The 17,156-nt window shown below is 38.8% G+C and overlaps 1 protein-coding gene across 1 annotated transcript in view; it reads left to right on the forward strand.

Moving 5' to 3' along the window:
* ARIH1 (ariadne RBR E3 ubiquitin protein ligase 1) overlaps nt 1-16,698 on the forward strand; it is a 126,332-nt gene extending 109,634 nt beyond the window's left edge. The window contains exons 12-14 of the mRNA XM_025919083.2: nt 4,081-4,341; nt 6,810-6,922; nt 8,479-16,698. Of these exons, the coding sequence (XP_025774868.1) occupies nt 4,081-4,341; nt 6,810-6,922; nt 8,479-8,563 (459 nt within the window). The 3' untranslated portion in view covers nt 8,564-16,698. The remainder of the gene's footprint in view (nt 1-4,080; nt 4,342-6,809; nt 6,923-8,478) is intronic.
* Nucleotides 16,699-17,156: the final 458 nt, after the last annotated feature.

Raw genomic sequence — 17,156 nt, forward strand, 5'->3', positions numbered from 1 at the left:
TCATAGGTGAGCTGATTTAGAATGGACTGCCTCAGGGGGAGTTCCCTTTTACTGATTAGGGATATATAACTCACCATTGTAGAGAAGGATTCAATCAATAGGTGTGAATTAAGTTCATCAACATTTTGAGCTTCTTTCAGCTTGGTAATTCTGTCAGAATTGTAGAATCCTGGAATTTAATTATTCCTTCCTTACTTTCATCTATTCCATATTGAAATTTCCCTGTTGTCCCAAAAATATTCTTTTCAAATGGTTTTCCTTGCTTAAGATGTCATCCAAAACATGTTTTTTCTTTCTTTCTTTCTTTCTTTCTTTCTTTCTTTCTTTCTTTCTTTCTTTCTTTCTTTCTTTCTTTCTTTCCTTCCTTCCTTCCTTCCTTCCTTCCTTCCTTCCTTCCTTCCTTCCTTCCTTCCTTCCTTCCCTCCCTCCCTCCCTCCCCTCCCCTCCCCTCCCCTCCCCTCCCCTCCCCTCCCCTCCCCTCAACTTTTAAAATGTTCCTTTAAAATTTATTTCTAATTAAGGGAGCCTGGGTGGCTCAGTCAGTTAAGTGTCTGACTTCGGGTCAGATCATGACTTCATGGTTTGTGGGTTCGAGCCCCCATCAGGCTCTGTGCTGACAGTAGGGGTCTGCTTGAGATTCTCTCTCTTTCTCTCTGCCCCCTCCCACTCACACTTTTCTCTCTCTTTCAAAATAAATAGATAAACTTAAAAAAAAAAAAAAACTAGAATCTTCTGATCCTATGGGTGTACAGAGAAAGACTTTATACAAGTGGCTTTGTTTATTTAGTGGGAGCCGTGTCCCCCAAAATGGAGTATACCATTGCACACGCATCTGGCCTTTTCTTTCCTTTTCCGTGCTCCAGTACTCTGATATAGTGTTCACTGGGAGTTGTAGCTTTAAAAAGTGCTAGAAGGTTGGCACATAGTCCAGAAAGAACACAGATGGTAGTTGAGTGCCTTGGAAAAGTGTACCTGCATTGTAGAAAGTTGTTGACTTAACATACTATGCCATGGTGCTGATTGTGGTGGATATTTGGATTTTCTTATTTACTAGACCAGGGGAGTCAGTACACTTTTTCTGTGAAGAAGCAGATGGTAAATGTTTTCAGCTTTGCAGACTATATGGTCTCTCTTACACGTGTTGAACTCTGCTTCTGCTCTTGTAATGCTAAATCAGCCACAAACTCAAATGAGTAGGCATGACAGAGTTCCAAGTTATTTACAGAACCAGGCAGCAGCTGGATTTGGCTCACAGGACAGTTTGCCAACCCCTGTTCTAGGTAGTCAGGTTTGTTGTTTTGGACTTTTTCCCAAAGTGTTTAAGGTCACTCATTGCATTTTCTCAATCTGGAATTTGATTAAAAGTTGGTCTTATTTGTAGTGGTGGTATGAGTTTTCTTTCATGCTATGTTTTAGAGGTATTTTAGTAGGAAGCTGTTTTAGAATTAATTGAAGTATTAAATTGGATTTTAAATCAAGTCCTATAACATTATATATTTTAATGTGGTAGTTTAGGTTTTCCATTTAATTTTGGAAATTTGACAGGCTTGAAATATTAGTGGTTGGTTTTGGGGGGTGGGATAAAATGCCAAGCAGATTAAAGTTTATTTAGAGAGGAGGCGGGTAGGATCCCAAGCAGGCTCTGCACTGTCAGCGCAAAGCCTGATGATGTAGGGCTCGAACTCACCAAACTATCTGATCATGACCTGAGCTGAAACCAAGAGTTAGAAGCTTAACCAAGACTGAGCCACCCAGTCACCCCAACATTAATATTGCTTTTAATCTAATAATGATTAAATATAATTGGCATAATTTTCCAGTGTGTAAGCATTGATTTGGTACTTACCTGACTCTTGAATAGTAAGAGTAGATTTTTTGAGATGTTTCAGTGTTGTATGATACTGGATCATGTGATTGGCCAATTAAGTAGTTCAGAGTTAGTATTTCTTTAAAATTTTTTTTTAACGTTTATTTATTATCAAGAGACAGAGAGAGACAGAGCATGAGTATGGGAGGGGCAGAGAGAGGGGGAAACACAATCCGAAGCAGGCTCCAGGCTCTAAGCTGTCAGCACAGAGCCTGACGTGGGGCTCAAACTCACAAACCATGAGATCACGGCCTGAGCTGAAGTCGGACACTTAATCTACTGAGCCATCCAGGCGGCCCCAGAGTTAGTATTTCTAAGCAGGAGAGCAAACATAAGGCCTTGTAGCATCTGTGCCCTTTGTAGTCACTAAGGCATAAGGAGAGAAAGAGGAAGTGATAGTAAAAGAAAAGAAATAATATATGTGTGTTTAAAAAAAAAAAACAAAAACTTTTTCATAGTGGTTGCAGTTAACAAGCATTTATTAATCATTTTCTGCATGTTAGGCACTAGAGATAACAGTATTACTTTTTAAAAAGTCTGTCTCTAGAGATTTACAGTATAATGGGAGAGACCAAGGTGAATTGTTTTTGCAGTCTGATAAATAACATAAAACAAATCTAGACCAGATATGATATTGTTTCTTTGGTAACACTTTATGTATCTTTAAAACTATTTTTAAAAATGTTTTATTTATTTTTTATTTTTTACTTTTTTAAATGTTTATTTATTTTTGAGAGAGAGCACAAGTTCGGGAGGAGCAGAGAAAGGGAGACACAAAATCCGAAGCAGGCTCTAGGCTCGGAGCTGTCAGCATAAAGCCTAATGTGGGACTCGAACTCACCAAACTATCTGATCATGACCTGAGCTGAAGTCAGATGCTTAACCAGTTGAACCACCTAGGCGCCCCTTAATGTTTTATTTTTGAGAGAGAAAGAGGGAGGGAGGGAGGGAGCAAGGGAAGGGCAGAGAGAGAGACAGAGATTGGGAGACACAGAATCTGAAGCAAGCTCTAGGGTTGGAGCAGTCAGCACAGGGAAATCATGACCTGAGCCAAAGTCGGACGCTTAACTGATTGAGCCACCCAGACTCCCCTTTAAAACACTTTTAATAGAACTGCAATACCATTATTGTGTTTGTATATATATTTATTATGTTTTTTAAAGCACTACTTTTTAAATATTATTAACTATCCAGTGTTCACATGTCTTTATCTCATAAATTTTCTTTTATAGTTCAGATCAGGATCCATATAGGTTCCCAACTTGGATTTGATTGATATCTTTTGAGTATTGTCTAATCTCTGTGTATTTCATTCCTTCTTCTTCACCCCCGCCCCCCTCCCTGCCCATTACTATTTATTTGTTGAGGAAACGAAGCCATTTTTGTCCTGTAAAAATTTTCACATTCTGGATTTTGCTGATTGTAACTCCCTGATATCATTTAATAGGTTAACTATTAATAGGTTCTTTTATTCCTGTATTTCCTGAAACTGGTGGTTAATTCTAGATAACTTGAATTTAGATTCAATTGAGGAGTGAGGTGGGGGCACCTACCTGATGATGCTGGATATTTTCTTTTGTATTATATGAAGAGTTGTATGATGTCTGGTTGCCTCTCTGTTGTTTTCTACTTTAAAATTTTGATGCTTCTTGTTTACTTATTGCATACTGCAGAATAGAACTTCCTATGATGGAAATGTTCTTTATCACCACTGTCCAGTTTGGTAGCCACTGAGCACAGGGAAACTAAATTTTTTATTTTTTTTATAAATTTTTTTTTAACTTTTTTTGAGACAGGGAGAGAGAGAGAGCATGAACAGGGGAGGGTCAGAGAGAGGGAGACACAGAATCCGAAACAGGCTCCAGGCTCTGAGCTGTCAGCATAGAGCCCGACGCGGGGCTCGAACTCACGGACTACGAGATCATGACCTGAGCCGAAGTTGGCCGCTTAACCCACTGAGCCACCCAGGCGCCCCTAAATTTTTTATTTTAATTTAAATAGCCGCCCGTGGCCAGTGGCTACCATATTGGGAAGTGCGGCTGTAGGACATTCATAGCAGTATTAAATAACAAAAGGTAGCAAGAGATGTCTGTTTGTTCCTGATTTTAGCCTAAATTCCTATACTGTTTCATCAGTAAATATGATATGAGCTTTTATGTATGTTTGATACGTTTGTTACAATTACGTTTCCTTAATTTTTCTTAATGGGACAGCGATCTAGGGCAGCCCTGCAGAGGTACCTGTTCTACTGTAATCGCTATATGAACCACATGCAGAGTCTACGCTTTGAGCACAAACTGTATGCTCAGGTGAAGCAGAAAATGGAGGAGATGCAACAGCACAACATGTCCTGGATTGAGGTGCAGTTCCTGAAGAAGGCAGTTGATGTCCTCTGCCAGTGTCGTGCCACACTCATGTACACTTATGTCTTCGCTTTCTACCTCAAAAAGAATAACCAGTCCATTATCTTTGAGGTAGGAATAGTTACTGAGTGGGGAAAAACCCCAGCTGTGTCACAGGACTACTTGGTCTGCCATAGATATGTAGAGTTTTAAAGTTTCCTATCTGGGCTAACAGGCACACGAAAAGATGCTCGTCATCACTCATCATCAGAGAAACATAAATCGAAACCACAATGAGATACCACCTCTCACCTGTCAGAATGACTAAAATTAACAACACGGGAAACAACAGATGTTGGCCAGGATGCAGAGAAAGGGAAACCCTCTTACATTGTTTGGGAATGCAAACTGGTGCAGCCACTCTGGAAAACAGTATGGAGGTTCCTCAAAAAGTTAAAATAGAACTACCCTATGATCCAGCAATTGCACTACTAGGTTTTTACCCAAAGGATAAATAAAAAAAAAAATACAGGTTCATAGGGGTACATGCACCCCAATGTTTATAGCAGCATTATCAACAATAGCCAAACTGTGGAAAGACCCCAAATGTCCATCGACTGATGAATGGATAAAGAAGATGTAGTGTACACACACAATGAAATGTTACTCAGCCATCAAAAAGAATGAAATCTTGCCATTTGGAATGACATGGATGGAGCTGTAGAGTGTATTATGCTAAGCAAAATAAGTCAATCAGAGAAAGACAAATGCTACATGATTTCACTCATGTGGAATGTGAGAAACAAAACAGATGAACATATGGGAAGGGAAAAAAGAGGAAAACAAACCAAAAGAGACTCTTAACGACAGAGAACAAACTATGGATTGATGGAAGGAGGTGGGTGGGTGGGGGGGGCAAATGGGTGATGGATATTAAGGAGGGTACTTGTTATGATGATCACTGGGTGTTATATATAAGTGATGAATCACTGAATTCTCTTCCTGAAACCAATATTACACTATATGTTAACTAACTAGAATTTAAAAATTAGAAAAAGAAAAAAATAATAAAGGTTCCTTATTTGCTCAGAAGTTTAGACTTCTTGTCCTAAACTGCATTCAAATTGATGTGGTTTAGCCAGCTAGCAATTAAGTGTGGAGGCTTTGAAGTCAGCCTGAATTTGAAATTGGACTCAACCACTTTTTAGCTCTCTTGACTTGGAGCAGATTACTTAATGTCATCTATATCTTTATTTTAAAATAGAGATAATACTTTTCAAGGATATTACAAGTTTTAAGTCAGGCAAGACTAATGTATGGTATTAGAAGTTAATATGGTGGTTACCTTTGGTGGAAAAGTGATGAAAGGGGTCTTTTAGCAGTAAATGTTTTTCAAGTAGAGCTGCTCATTTAAAATTGATGCATAATAAAAAAGAATGAGATCTTGCCATTCATTCAATATGGATGGACCTAGAGAGTATAATTCTAAGTAAATTAAGTCAGAGAAGACAAAAAAATACCATATGATTTCACTCCTATGTGGAATTTAAGAAACAAAACAAATGATCAAACGAAAACAGAGACAAAAAAACACTCTTAAATACAGAAAACAAACTGGTGGTTGCCAGAGGGGAGAGGTAGATGGAAGGATGAATGAAGTGGATAAGGGGGTTAAGAGGTACAAACTTCCACTAAATAGTAAGTAAATCTCAGAGATGAAAAGTATAGCAGAGGGAATATAGTCAGTAAGATGGTATTAACATTTTTTGGTGACAGATGGTGACTTATGATGAGCACTGAGTCATGTACAGAATTGCTGAATCATTGTATTGTACACCTGAAACTAATGTGACACTGTATGTTTATTGTAGTTTAGTTTTATAAGAAACAAAATAAAATTGGTTACATGTACAGAACTAGCCATAGTAGTAAAGGTTAACAATATTAATTTTCCATGCGTTCTCATACGAAGTAGGTGAAGCCAGTTGTAAACAAGAATGGGTTTATATTTTTTGTCAAGCTTTCCTTTTTTTTTTTTTTTTTTTTTTTTTTTGAGTTTTAGCCAATAGCAGTTTGCAGAACTAGAATATTCCAAAAGACTTCTTAAGTCCTTTTCAGGGCTTTGTTCTTCATTTTCTTCCAGAGGTAATGGGTACATCTTTAGTTATTTTTTTTTTTTCAATGTTTATTTATTTTTGGGACAGAGACAGAGCATGAACGGGGTAGGGGCAGAGAGAGAGGGAGACACAGAATCGGAAACAGGCTCCAGGCTCTGAGCCATCAGCCCAGAGCCTGACGCGGGGCTCGAACTCATGGACCGCGAGATCGTGACCTGGCTGAAGTCGGACGCTTAACCGACTGCGCCACCCAGGCGCCCCCATCTTTAGTTATTTTAATATATAAAAAACTGTCCTGGAAAAGAGAGTACAAGTTGTTAGAGGGGAAAGTGATAAGGAACTTTACAGGTGCAGAAACCATCTATGAAAATTACAAAATCAATGTTGAGAACAGTCGATAGGCAAGGAAGCAGCCATGAAGGCTTATGTTTCATCTGTCTTCTAAGCCCGAATTTACTATGTATTCTTCCTCCTCTCTTGCAGAATAACCAAGCAGATCTAGAGAATGCCACAGAGGTGCTTTCGGGCTACCTCGAAAGAGATATTTCCCAAGATTCTCTGCAGGATATAAAGCAGAAAGTACAAGATAAGTACAGGTGAGACTTCTTTAACAGTTGTTAAGCAAAAGTTTCTGCCTGTGGTGGTCTGGTGTGCTTTAGTGGAGAAGTTAGATGATAGTGAAACTTGGGTTTAGCATATCCAGTAACTCAGCTGCTGCCATGTTTCCCACAGATTGCTTCTGTCTTTTGGGGAACAAATTGCAGGCAGTAGTGTTAGTCAAACATTTATCACACTGGCTGATTCTACTTCCATTCAGCTTTATCTACTTGTTGCTGCATTGTAAGGAAGAAAACCTAAAAAGGGGCAAGTGGTTGTTAGGATGAGGGGTGAGATTCAGGTGCTGGTTCTAGCCTGGGGATCCTGGGGATCATGGCTATTGACAGGTGAGCTACCCAAACTTTTTTTAGAGTTTTTATTAGATTGTATTTTTCTCCTTTCCTTCCTTCCTTTCTTTCTTCCTCCCTTCCTTCCTCCCTCCACCCCCTTCCTTCTCTCTCTCTCACTCTCATTCATTCATTCATTCATTCATTCATTCATTCATTTTTGAGAGTGAGAGCATGAGCAGGGGAGGGGCAGAGAGGGAGGGAGACAGAGGATCTGAAGCAGGCAGGCTCTGCGCTGACAGCAGAGAACCCAATGTGGGGCTCTAACTCATGAATCGTGAGATCGTGACCTGAGCTGAAGTAGGAAACTCAACCGGCTGAGCCGCCCAGGCGCCCCAAGGTTTGGTTTTTTTCTAAAGAGAGGTTTACTTTTTCCAGGGGTAGGTGATATTTCAAAATATGCTGCCTTTTAAGCTAAAAGTGCAAATGTTTGCTTTCTTAACATGGAGCTATTTCCCCCTAAGTTGTTTCCTGACAGATACCTTTTTAATAGTAGCAGAAACCTTTGGGCATTTGGAAGACTTAGGTGCAAGTAATATTTTCACTTCCCTTAGTCATCTTTAGCTACTACATTGTGTTAACAGTCATTTTTACAGTTAACAAAGATTTTACAGATGTGAATCAGTAACCCTTGAAATTTCTTCTTTCTGAAACTGTTACTTATCTGTACAGTGACAGGGTTGAATCAAATTACTTCTAAAGCCCTTAGGAATTTCTAACATTCTATTACTCTGAAATTAATTTCCAAAACTAGGATTCACAACTTTTGGAGAATACCTTTTTAAAATTAGAAAACAGTTTGTTGTGTACACCTAGACCTGAAAATGTGCCTATTAGAAAACAAAACAAACTTGTTCCAATTCTGGATAAACTGGAGTACCTTAAAATATTCGTAAAATTGAGGCACCTGGGTGGCTCAGTCGGTCAGGTGTCCAGCTTCGGCTCAGGTCGTGATCTCATGATTCACGAGTTCAAGTCCCATTTCGCGCTCTGTGCTGACAGCTCAGAGCCTGGAGTCTGTTTCAGATTCTGTGTCTCCCTCTCTTTCTACTCCTCCCCAGCTCATCGCGCGCGCTCTCTCTCTCTCTCTCTCTCTCAAAAATAAATAAACATTAAGAATTATTAATAAATAAACATTTTTAAAAAATAAGTAAATGCCTCTTTCTTATTATTGGGGGCTGACAAATTTTTTTTTTCTTTGATTACAGATACTGTGAGAGTCGACGAAGGGTTTTGTTACAGCATGTGCATGAAGGCTATGAAAAAGATCTGTGGGAGTACATTGAGGACTGAGAATGGCCCTGCATAAAATGAACTCTGAAAACTTTACCATCTAGAGTGCTCATGCAATTAAAACAAAACAAAACAAACACAAACAAGGAGGCACTAAGCCTGTTCTGACGCCTCTGGTCTATAGTACCAGAATTCTGTTTTGTTAACGGAAAGTTTAAGTAAATTATATTGTAATAAAAAAAGGTAGATAAACCATTGTACAACAGTATTCTAGGCCGCCAACAAAAGTGTGACAGACACACTAAAAAGCCCTCCAACTTTAACTTGTAACGTAGCTTCATTCTCAAAGCTGACTCCTTTTTTTTTCTTTTTCTTTTTCCTGAGTATAGTACAGTTAAAATTTAAAACAGCTCCTTGACACTGCTTTTCATGTCCAAACCAGCCATTTTGTTGTACTTTGGTAAAGGACCTCTTCCCCTTCCGCCCTTACACATACGAATACACCCACACACACAGACTGACTCTCTCTCTCTCATACCCCAAGGTCATGAGTGAATTAGTGAATTAGTTCCTTGTAAAGAAAATTCTTGGGGCGGGGAAGGGGGTAGGCAGCAGGAGGAATTAAACAAAAAAACACAAAAAAACTTTGTATATGACTTTTAAAACAAGAGGACAACACAGTATTTTTCAAAATTGTATATAGCGCATATGCATGGACAAAGCAAGCGTGGCACGTGTTTGCATAATGTTTAATTACAAAAAATATTTATTCTTTAAAAATCTTCAAGATTATGTCTATTTGCTGTGCATTTTCTTTCAGTTTGCTTTATCTTTCCAGGGTTGAGGGTTGGGATAAAGGTGTGTTGGTTTAGCACCTCTGGAAGACCTAATGAGCTCTTTGATTTCCCTTTCCTGAGATTGCTTTGCCCTTTCTCGTTTGGTATGCCCATTGCTGGCCAGGGGCCTCATGCCTTGAATTCCAGCTCTTGATCAGGGACAGGGAAGTCAAGCTCTGACTAAATGCCATGGCCTGATAAGGGCTGCAACAGGGAGGTTTTTGCTGTATTTCAAGAATGACCCAGTCCCAGCCTCCTCCTCTTCCATGGCCTCATCCATCTACCTAAGCCTTTGTGCGCCCCTGTCATGCACACACCTGAAGGCTTCCTATGCTCTCTATCACATCCAGAGGAAACATTTCAACTTTTTCCCCCCTTAATTGCTGCTTTGAGCCTTTTAAGATTTTAGTTCTGGCTCTTCTCTCACCCCTTCTTTACATTAGGGTGTCAAATAGAATGTTTTTGCTTTAAATATAAATATAAATAAATAGCCATTCACTTAGTTTCAGATTGTGAATTTAAAACGGCAGATACTGAAATTGCTTGTGTGTGTTGCTGTGGGTTCAGTTTGAAGGAGAACACCCCTAGAACATAATATTCCCATCTAGTGCATTTAAATAGAAATCAATGAGTTTGCTTCTTTTCTATTGTCAGCAGATAGGAGAATTAATAATGCATTTTAGCTGTGATGTCCATTTTTATGAAATTTCTACTAAGAGCTATGTTAAAAGTAAAGGATGGTGGTGGTTTTATTAACTATATACCTGTTTAGGCCATTCTGGCTGTGGTATTTTTCAACAGGTCAGCATCCCTAAATCTGTCAGTTTTCTACAGGAGTGCAGAGTGAATTAGGCAACTAGATCAAGAGGTCTTCATATTAAATACCAGTTTTGGTGACCTCTTTGTCTTCCTTTAAATGTCTTGCGCCTAGGGAGTGTTTACCATTTGTGAGGCAGCTTTGTCTGCTCTTGCATTGTACATCTTATTACTCCATTGGGAAGTAGGTTCACTTTCCTCTGGCCTTTTGCCTAAGTTAGGCTTTGCTGAATCAACCCTACTTTTCCTTTTAGAAAAAGGTTGTTACATGAGATGTACTTGCAACTGTTCTTTTCCCATCAAAAATCAGTGAATGTTTGCTGAATATATTATGCTGCTTCCTTAAACCACTTGTCGCTTTAGGATCAACTTTACCCGTACCTCTCATCCTCCCCTCCCTTGCCACCTCAGGTGCAAATCTGAACTCAGTGTCTGCTTCCAGTCTCTTCTCCTCCCCTCCGCCCCCGTCATTCATTTGACTTTATTTTAAATGACTGCATCAATCTTAAAATACATTTATTGAAACTAAGGAGACTTTTTTTTTTTTAATAGAAAGCTTGAATGAGTTCCTTTCCCTGGTAACTTTGAAAAGCAGCCAGAGTTGCTATCTAGATATATGTGGCTTCCCTTAAAACGTTTTGTGTATGTGTGGTGTTTTAGAAACTCTTACCAGTTAACTGCAGTATCTAGGTTTCAGTGTCATAAATCCTCTTTACATGCTCCCCTTGCAACAGGTATCCAGAAACAGTGTGTGCACTTCATAATATCAGCCCCTACCCATGGAGGAACAGTGCTTTTTAGAGATGCTTTTTAGTTTCAGTGTTGGTATATTACCTAAGGGTATTGCAGTTGTGTGTGCATTCCCTAATTTGTATGGATCAAGGTGAACTGGCCTTTTCTGAACTTCCAGGCTTTTAACAGCTATCTCCATGTTTGACAGAATTCCCTGAGTTCATTGCTTTCATTGTTAGTAGCTTCAGTGACCCCAGCTGAGATAGGCAAGCCGTATTGAATGACAGCTTCCCTATTTCTACCTAAGTCTTTTAGTCAGAGGGCTCTATTCACGGTAAGCACCAGGGTCTCCTTGTCTTCTTGAGGGCAGTTAACATTGTCTTTTGAAAGTGCATGATGCTTCATTTGAACAATTCATTGAGCAGTAGATGGACTTTAAATGATTTTCAATAAAATTTTGATCCAAAGCTCAGGATACACACAGTGGTAAAATTGAGTAGCATATAATATCATCAGACCCTAAATTCTGTGTAATTTGCAACCCAGATTGTATGTGTTTTATGTGTGTTTAAATAAATATATTAAATACACATGTGTATACATACACACATATATAACAGATCCAAGACAACTGACTTGATTTGAAATGGTTGAATCTGCAGTGTAAAATGTGATTCAGCCATGATTAGGAACTGAAATTTAGTACAAGAGAGAAAAGGACTTGATGTAACAAAATCTTTTAGCTACAGATCCCGGTATAGAGCACTTGGGGGAAGGGAGGGGGCGGGTTGGTGAGACAATCAGATCGGTAAATTGATTAAATGCTCCTAACCCTGTAATTTTGTGCATAGAGCACCCTGTGCTGTGGAAATAACTGTTCTTAGATTTTCATTGTAACTGGACTGTTCAGGTTGCCCAGAGGGAAAGAACATTCCTAATTCTAATAAAATAAACTTTTATTTTGTTATTCCATTAGTTACTTATGTTTATTTTTATAGTTAAAAAAAAAAGACATATTGGTGGCCCAAGTCACCTATTTTATGTGCCTTATTCACTGTTCCTACTTAATATAAAATGTTGAGATTTGGTTCAGTTTCTTTGCAGGGAACTGTGAATGAGACCATCCCCAACAATTACCTTGGTTAATGAAGCCTTTAGAGCATTTTCTGAAAGCTTTCCAATTTCTGTCTTGAACATTGAATTTAAATTGCTTTTTGTGTTGTAACGGTGATATTAGATGCTCAGTAGAGTTTGTCAGTTTTGTAAGCATGAAATATTTTAAAAGTCATTGAAACTCCCTCACATTGCTTCCATTTAGTTCACTCTTAAAAGCTAGTATCTCCTGTAGGGATGGAGGGAGAGCTTTCTTAAAGAAGGTCCCCATAAGTCGGAGATCTCCATCACTGATCAATTCTAGCCAAGTCCTAATTTTAGGACAATTTGATTTGGTTTTATTCAGATCTATACTTAATGAGAGCTCATGTATCACTTTATCTTCAAAGCACTTTAACTTCTATTGCTGTCTACAGAGGTGTAGAAATTGCTCTGTTTTACAAAAGAAAATAAGGCTTGACAAAATTTAACTTGCCCAGGATTTCACAATTTCTTCTGTCACTCAGTCAACATTGTACTACCTCCTTGTTTATTAGTTTGGTCTCAGTATGACCTAGCATTCAGTACCAGGAAAGGTGGTTCTTAACTATGGCATTGTGCTTTTAAACCACATAAAAGACCATATGAATGCCTGTCACTGCTCCTGTTTGAGGAATGTTATGTACTCTTCCTGATCTTTAATTTTTGAGGCAGAGTATGCAACTAATGTGGCTCTGTGTTTTGCCCAAAGGAAACCAGCCATGAGGAAAGAATAGCCCTTCCCACCTTGCTGATTAGGACCATCCTCATGGGAAGACTCACATGAGATAGTTGAGAGTAAATGGTTCAGCATTTATTTGGTTTGATATAATGGCCAAGGGATTTACAGTTATTGGTCTGGTTATTTGCTCAAATGAATTTTGGATAGTCTACTGGAACTTGTTACAGAATTTGTTTTATAACAACTGAAAATGTACAAAACAGCTGATATCTATTTGTTCTCAGCATCTCTTACAGCTGGATGATGTATGGAGCTTTAAGAAGATAAGTAGTGAGCATTATGGGGAAATCTTGACTTCGGGAACAGGAAAAAGCATGGGACTGTCAGATTTTGTCAGGTTTCTTCGGCGATGAAGCTGGTGTATTTCTGGTTCTTTTTAAGGAATTTGCTTCTTAATAACCCAAGATGAAATCACTAACTTGGAAATGCTCAACTGGAAATAAATAGTGGCTATTATAGGAGTAAACAGACAACTTCTGAGTTTTAATTTTTTGCTTTTTGTGGAATTAAATAAATCTTTAAGGCAACTGTTGGTCTTTCTCTAGGCAGTGGCAGGGTGGGAAAAATACTATGAGATTCATTTGAAAGGGAGTTTTTAGACTATGATTAAACCATAGATATGCTTGTTTAGGTAGGGCCATGTTCAGAGTAGGAGCCAATTAGTATAAATCAATCACACATTGATATGTAGCAGCTCTGAAAATGTCAAAAGCACAACTTTATTACAGTAAAAATCAAGGGGTCCCAAGGAACTTGTATCTGCAAGAGCCAGGTGAATATTTTAATAAAAGATTACAGTGGGTTAAGTGGGCTCTGAGCGGAGCATGTGAAATACACATGTGAATTCTCAATTTTGAGATGTTGGTAACTTACAATATTCTTAAGTATAGGTCAAAGAAAAATTACACTTGGGCCATATTATTTCTCAGTTTGTGTTAATCTTGGGTTGCAACTTGATGCCACTGACCATCTGACATACTGGAATCACCAAGTAGCTTCAGAAGAACAAAACCTAATGCCTAGGTCCCACCCCAGAGATTATGATTTAATTGGGGGTTGCATCATGGGTGTCAGTTTTTAAAGTCCTATTCCCACCCCATCCCTGCTGATTGTACAACACAGTTTGAGACCTGCAGACAAGGTGGGGACAGTTGGTCTAGACATTTGTGTGGTTGCAAGAGAGGAGTATAGGTGAGCAATCTAGGTCATAAGGGACAATGGATTTGTGGCAAATTCACAAGCTCAGGAAAGGGCTATACTGGAGGCCATGGCTGAGTGGGGTTTTGTGGATTGCTGCCTTTTAAGAGTCTAGTGTGAAGAGCCCAATTTTTGTTTTTTGTCAGTTTTCTGGTATTTGGTCTGCCTTGTAAAAAATAATTCATTTCACAAAACCAAAAGAACTGTAGAACTGATGAGCAGAGTAAAATGTTCACATCAATTGGCAGTATATTTATTCTCTTCCCAAGGGGGAGAAATCTATCTGGGAAGTAGATTAGCGTAGGGTTTGAGCAAAGGTAGTTGAGTGGTTCTAAGCAAAGCTGTCATTAAGCTATTTGTGTCAGGTCAATGTACAATTCCACTTAACCACTGAGAGTTCAATTCAGAGCCCTTAGACTCTCAAGCTTCTCACTGTTGATGTCATTCTTGGGTGTTAAAACAGTGGATTTTCCTGTTTCTTAGTCCCAGTGTAGTATTGTGGGAAAAAATACCAATATTTCTCAGCCATAGTTTTCTGTGGGCTTTTCTTTTGTAAAATGGGGATACAAATAGGAGCTATAACTTGTTGAATGCTTCTTGCCGGATGCCTTATGTTATCTGTATCTTATAAGCAGCCCTAAAACAGAGTAGGCATTCCTATCTTATAAATGAGAAAACAGGTTCATACATAATTAACCCCAAAATTAGAGAGTTTATGGCAGGGTCATGCTTGTCTAATTCCATGTGTTCATTCTATCATGTTCTTTTGTCTGTTGTACAGGGATATTATGAGGATCAAAGAAAATTAGTTGGAAAACAAAGCCTAGTTATAAATAATAAGGATACTAGTACTAATTTAGGGAAAAAAAAAAAAATCAGCTATCTCCTAGACACCCAAAGGCAGGATGAGATTGGATGCAGGAACTAAACTGGCATTGTTTATCCTCTGTACCTCCACGTCATTCGAACAGCTCCTGTTTTTCCAGGCAGTTCCCCTGTAACCCCAGGTGTTACATATTAACTGTGCCAGACACATGAAACAGAACCAAACAACCATGGAACAGGATCATTGGTACAAATGTGGCTCTTGAGAGCTTACCCCTGTGGATTAGGAGGCAGATCTTGGGAGATGATGGGTTGCTAGCTGCACATCACAAAAGGCATCTTCAACACAACCAAAATGCCCTGAATTTTTTCTTTTGCAAATAAATGTAAGGAATTAGTATATAATAGACCATTATGGCTAACTTTTTTAGTGTTTACTAATTGCTTCAGGTCCATCTTTTTAAACTCACAAGCCTGGCTGACTCAGTTCGTAGAGCATGTGACTCTTGGTCTGAGGGTCATGAGTGCAAGCCCCATGCTAGGTGTAGAAAGTACTTTAAAAATAAAATACAACCCTATGAAATAGTTACCATCCCCATTTTTTTAAATAAGAAAACAGAAGCTCAAAAAAGGCAGGGAACTTTCCTAAAGTAATCCTTTTGTATATGGCAGAAAGAAAATTCTAACCTAGGATCCTTCAGTCAACACCCACGGTGTCAAGCACTGTTCCAGGCACTGGAGGCCCAGCAGTGAACAAAGGGTCTGCTGGTTGGTCCTAAACTCTTAATCCTGATTCTACATAAAGACTCGATGGATTGCTGACCATCACCAAGATGGTGGCAGAGCTGGAAGCATATTTTGACCACTACACTGTAATTTCATCACACTAGTCTCTTCTGAGCCTTGCCAAAAGTACCTGCTAAAATTACATAGACTGGTTAAGGGATTTCAAGTCTTAGATTGCCCTGGAGACTCAATGACCAGTTGCTATTTTGGGCTATTACCTATTCAAAACATGTTTATTTTGTTATTAACCTCATACTCTGAGAAGGACCCAAAGTATGCCTTTTCTCCCTCACTTTTGAGAGCCAACCTAGTGTTTTATTGAGAGTTGCAAAGCAAGCACCATATTTTCAAACCCTCTTCGGAAGGCCAATGTTATCTATTCTGAGCTGATGATTTGGTTTCCTGTGCACAAAGTAACATTTCTTGGCTTGGGGTCTTACTTGACACCTGTGTAACAGCAATATTTGCTTTTCAAGCTGCCTGCTTTTTGCCATGGAGTATTTAAGTTTCTTTCAGGGTAGGAATTCTGAAGGTGATCATAGGAATATAAAACTAATTCTGTATAGTAGACAGTTAATTCTCCAGAGAGCTCTGTAGGCTGAAAACTTGCTTTGTAGATTTTAGATTGCCTTCTGATAGCTGAAGTTGGTTTCTGTATGTATAATAATAAAGCTGTTTTCTGGAAGCCACTTCAGTGCACGTTAAACGGCTATTTCTTAGAATTGTGAATCTAGGGATCGTGCAGTGAGGAGTTGGCTCTCTGGAATCAATAGGCCATGGTAGGATTCCTGAGGAGTGAGCGAACACACAGGGTAGGGTTTCATCCTAAATTACCTGAGGGAACCAACCTAAAAACACCACCTATTGAATTTCCCAGCTTGTCCTTGCAAGGGAGACTCCTATGTGTACTCTCCTTCTGCAGATCACATCATTTGTTCAGAGGGAGTCCAGCATAAAATGATGATATAAATGGAGCACCTTTTGTGGGCCTACTGGGGCAATGGACATTCTGATGGAATGCTCTAAAATTGTAAGCTCTTGCACATGCTCTCAAGTCATTTAAAACCTGTTTGCTAGTCTTACTGGTATGAACAAAGTTGTTTGCTCATTAATAAATTCCTACCATATGACCCTGCCTTGTGGTTCATTTCTACATTACTAGAGCAAATACTAAAGTTTTCTAATAAAGAAGGAGGCATGACCTGAGTGTCCAACAAAGATGTCTACTTTGGATAGGAAATGAGTTTGTATCTAAAAATCCTGCAACTGGTTTGGAGCATTGTAAAGGTCATGGCTGCAAATATCAGGGAATGGGCATAATGAAGAGTGATAGTGTTCTACATGCCTTTGAAGAATTGATTTTTACTTTTTTTTTTTTACTAGCTTGTAATAGAATAGGTTAATTCTTGTACCATCTATTCATGTTAAAATCACATTAGTACAAGTCAGTGCCTTACGATGGTCAAATGGTTGCTCACTAACCAATGGAAATAAACTACTGTTTCAACAAAATTGTGTCACAGATTCTAAATGCTATTTCTTTGGGACACTCAATTGTGTGTCCTTTAAGATAAATTCTAGAATCAAG

Source organism: Puma concolor, chromosome B3, assembly GCF_028749965.1.
Source record: "Puma concolor isolate L17-30 chromosome B3, mPumCon1.1.hap2, whole genome shotgun sequence".
Lineage (NCBI taxonomy): Eukaryota > Metazoa > Chordata > Mammalia > Carnivora > Felidae > Puma > Puma concolor.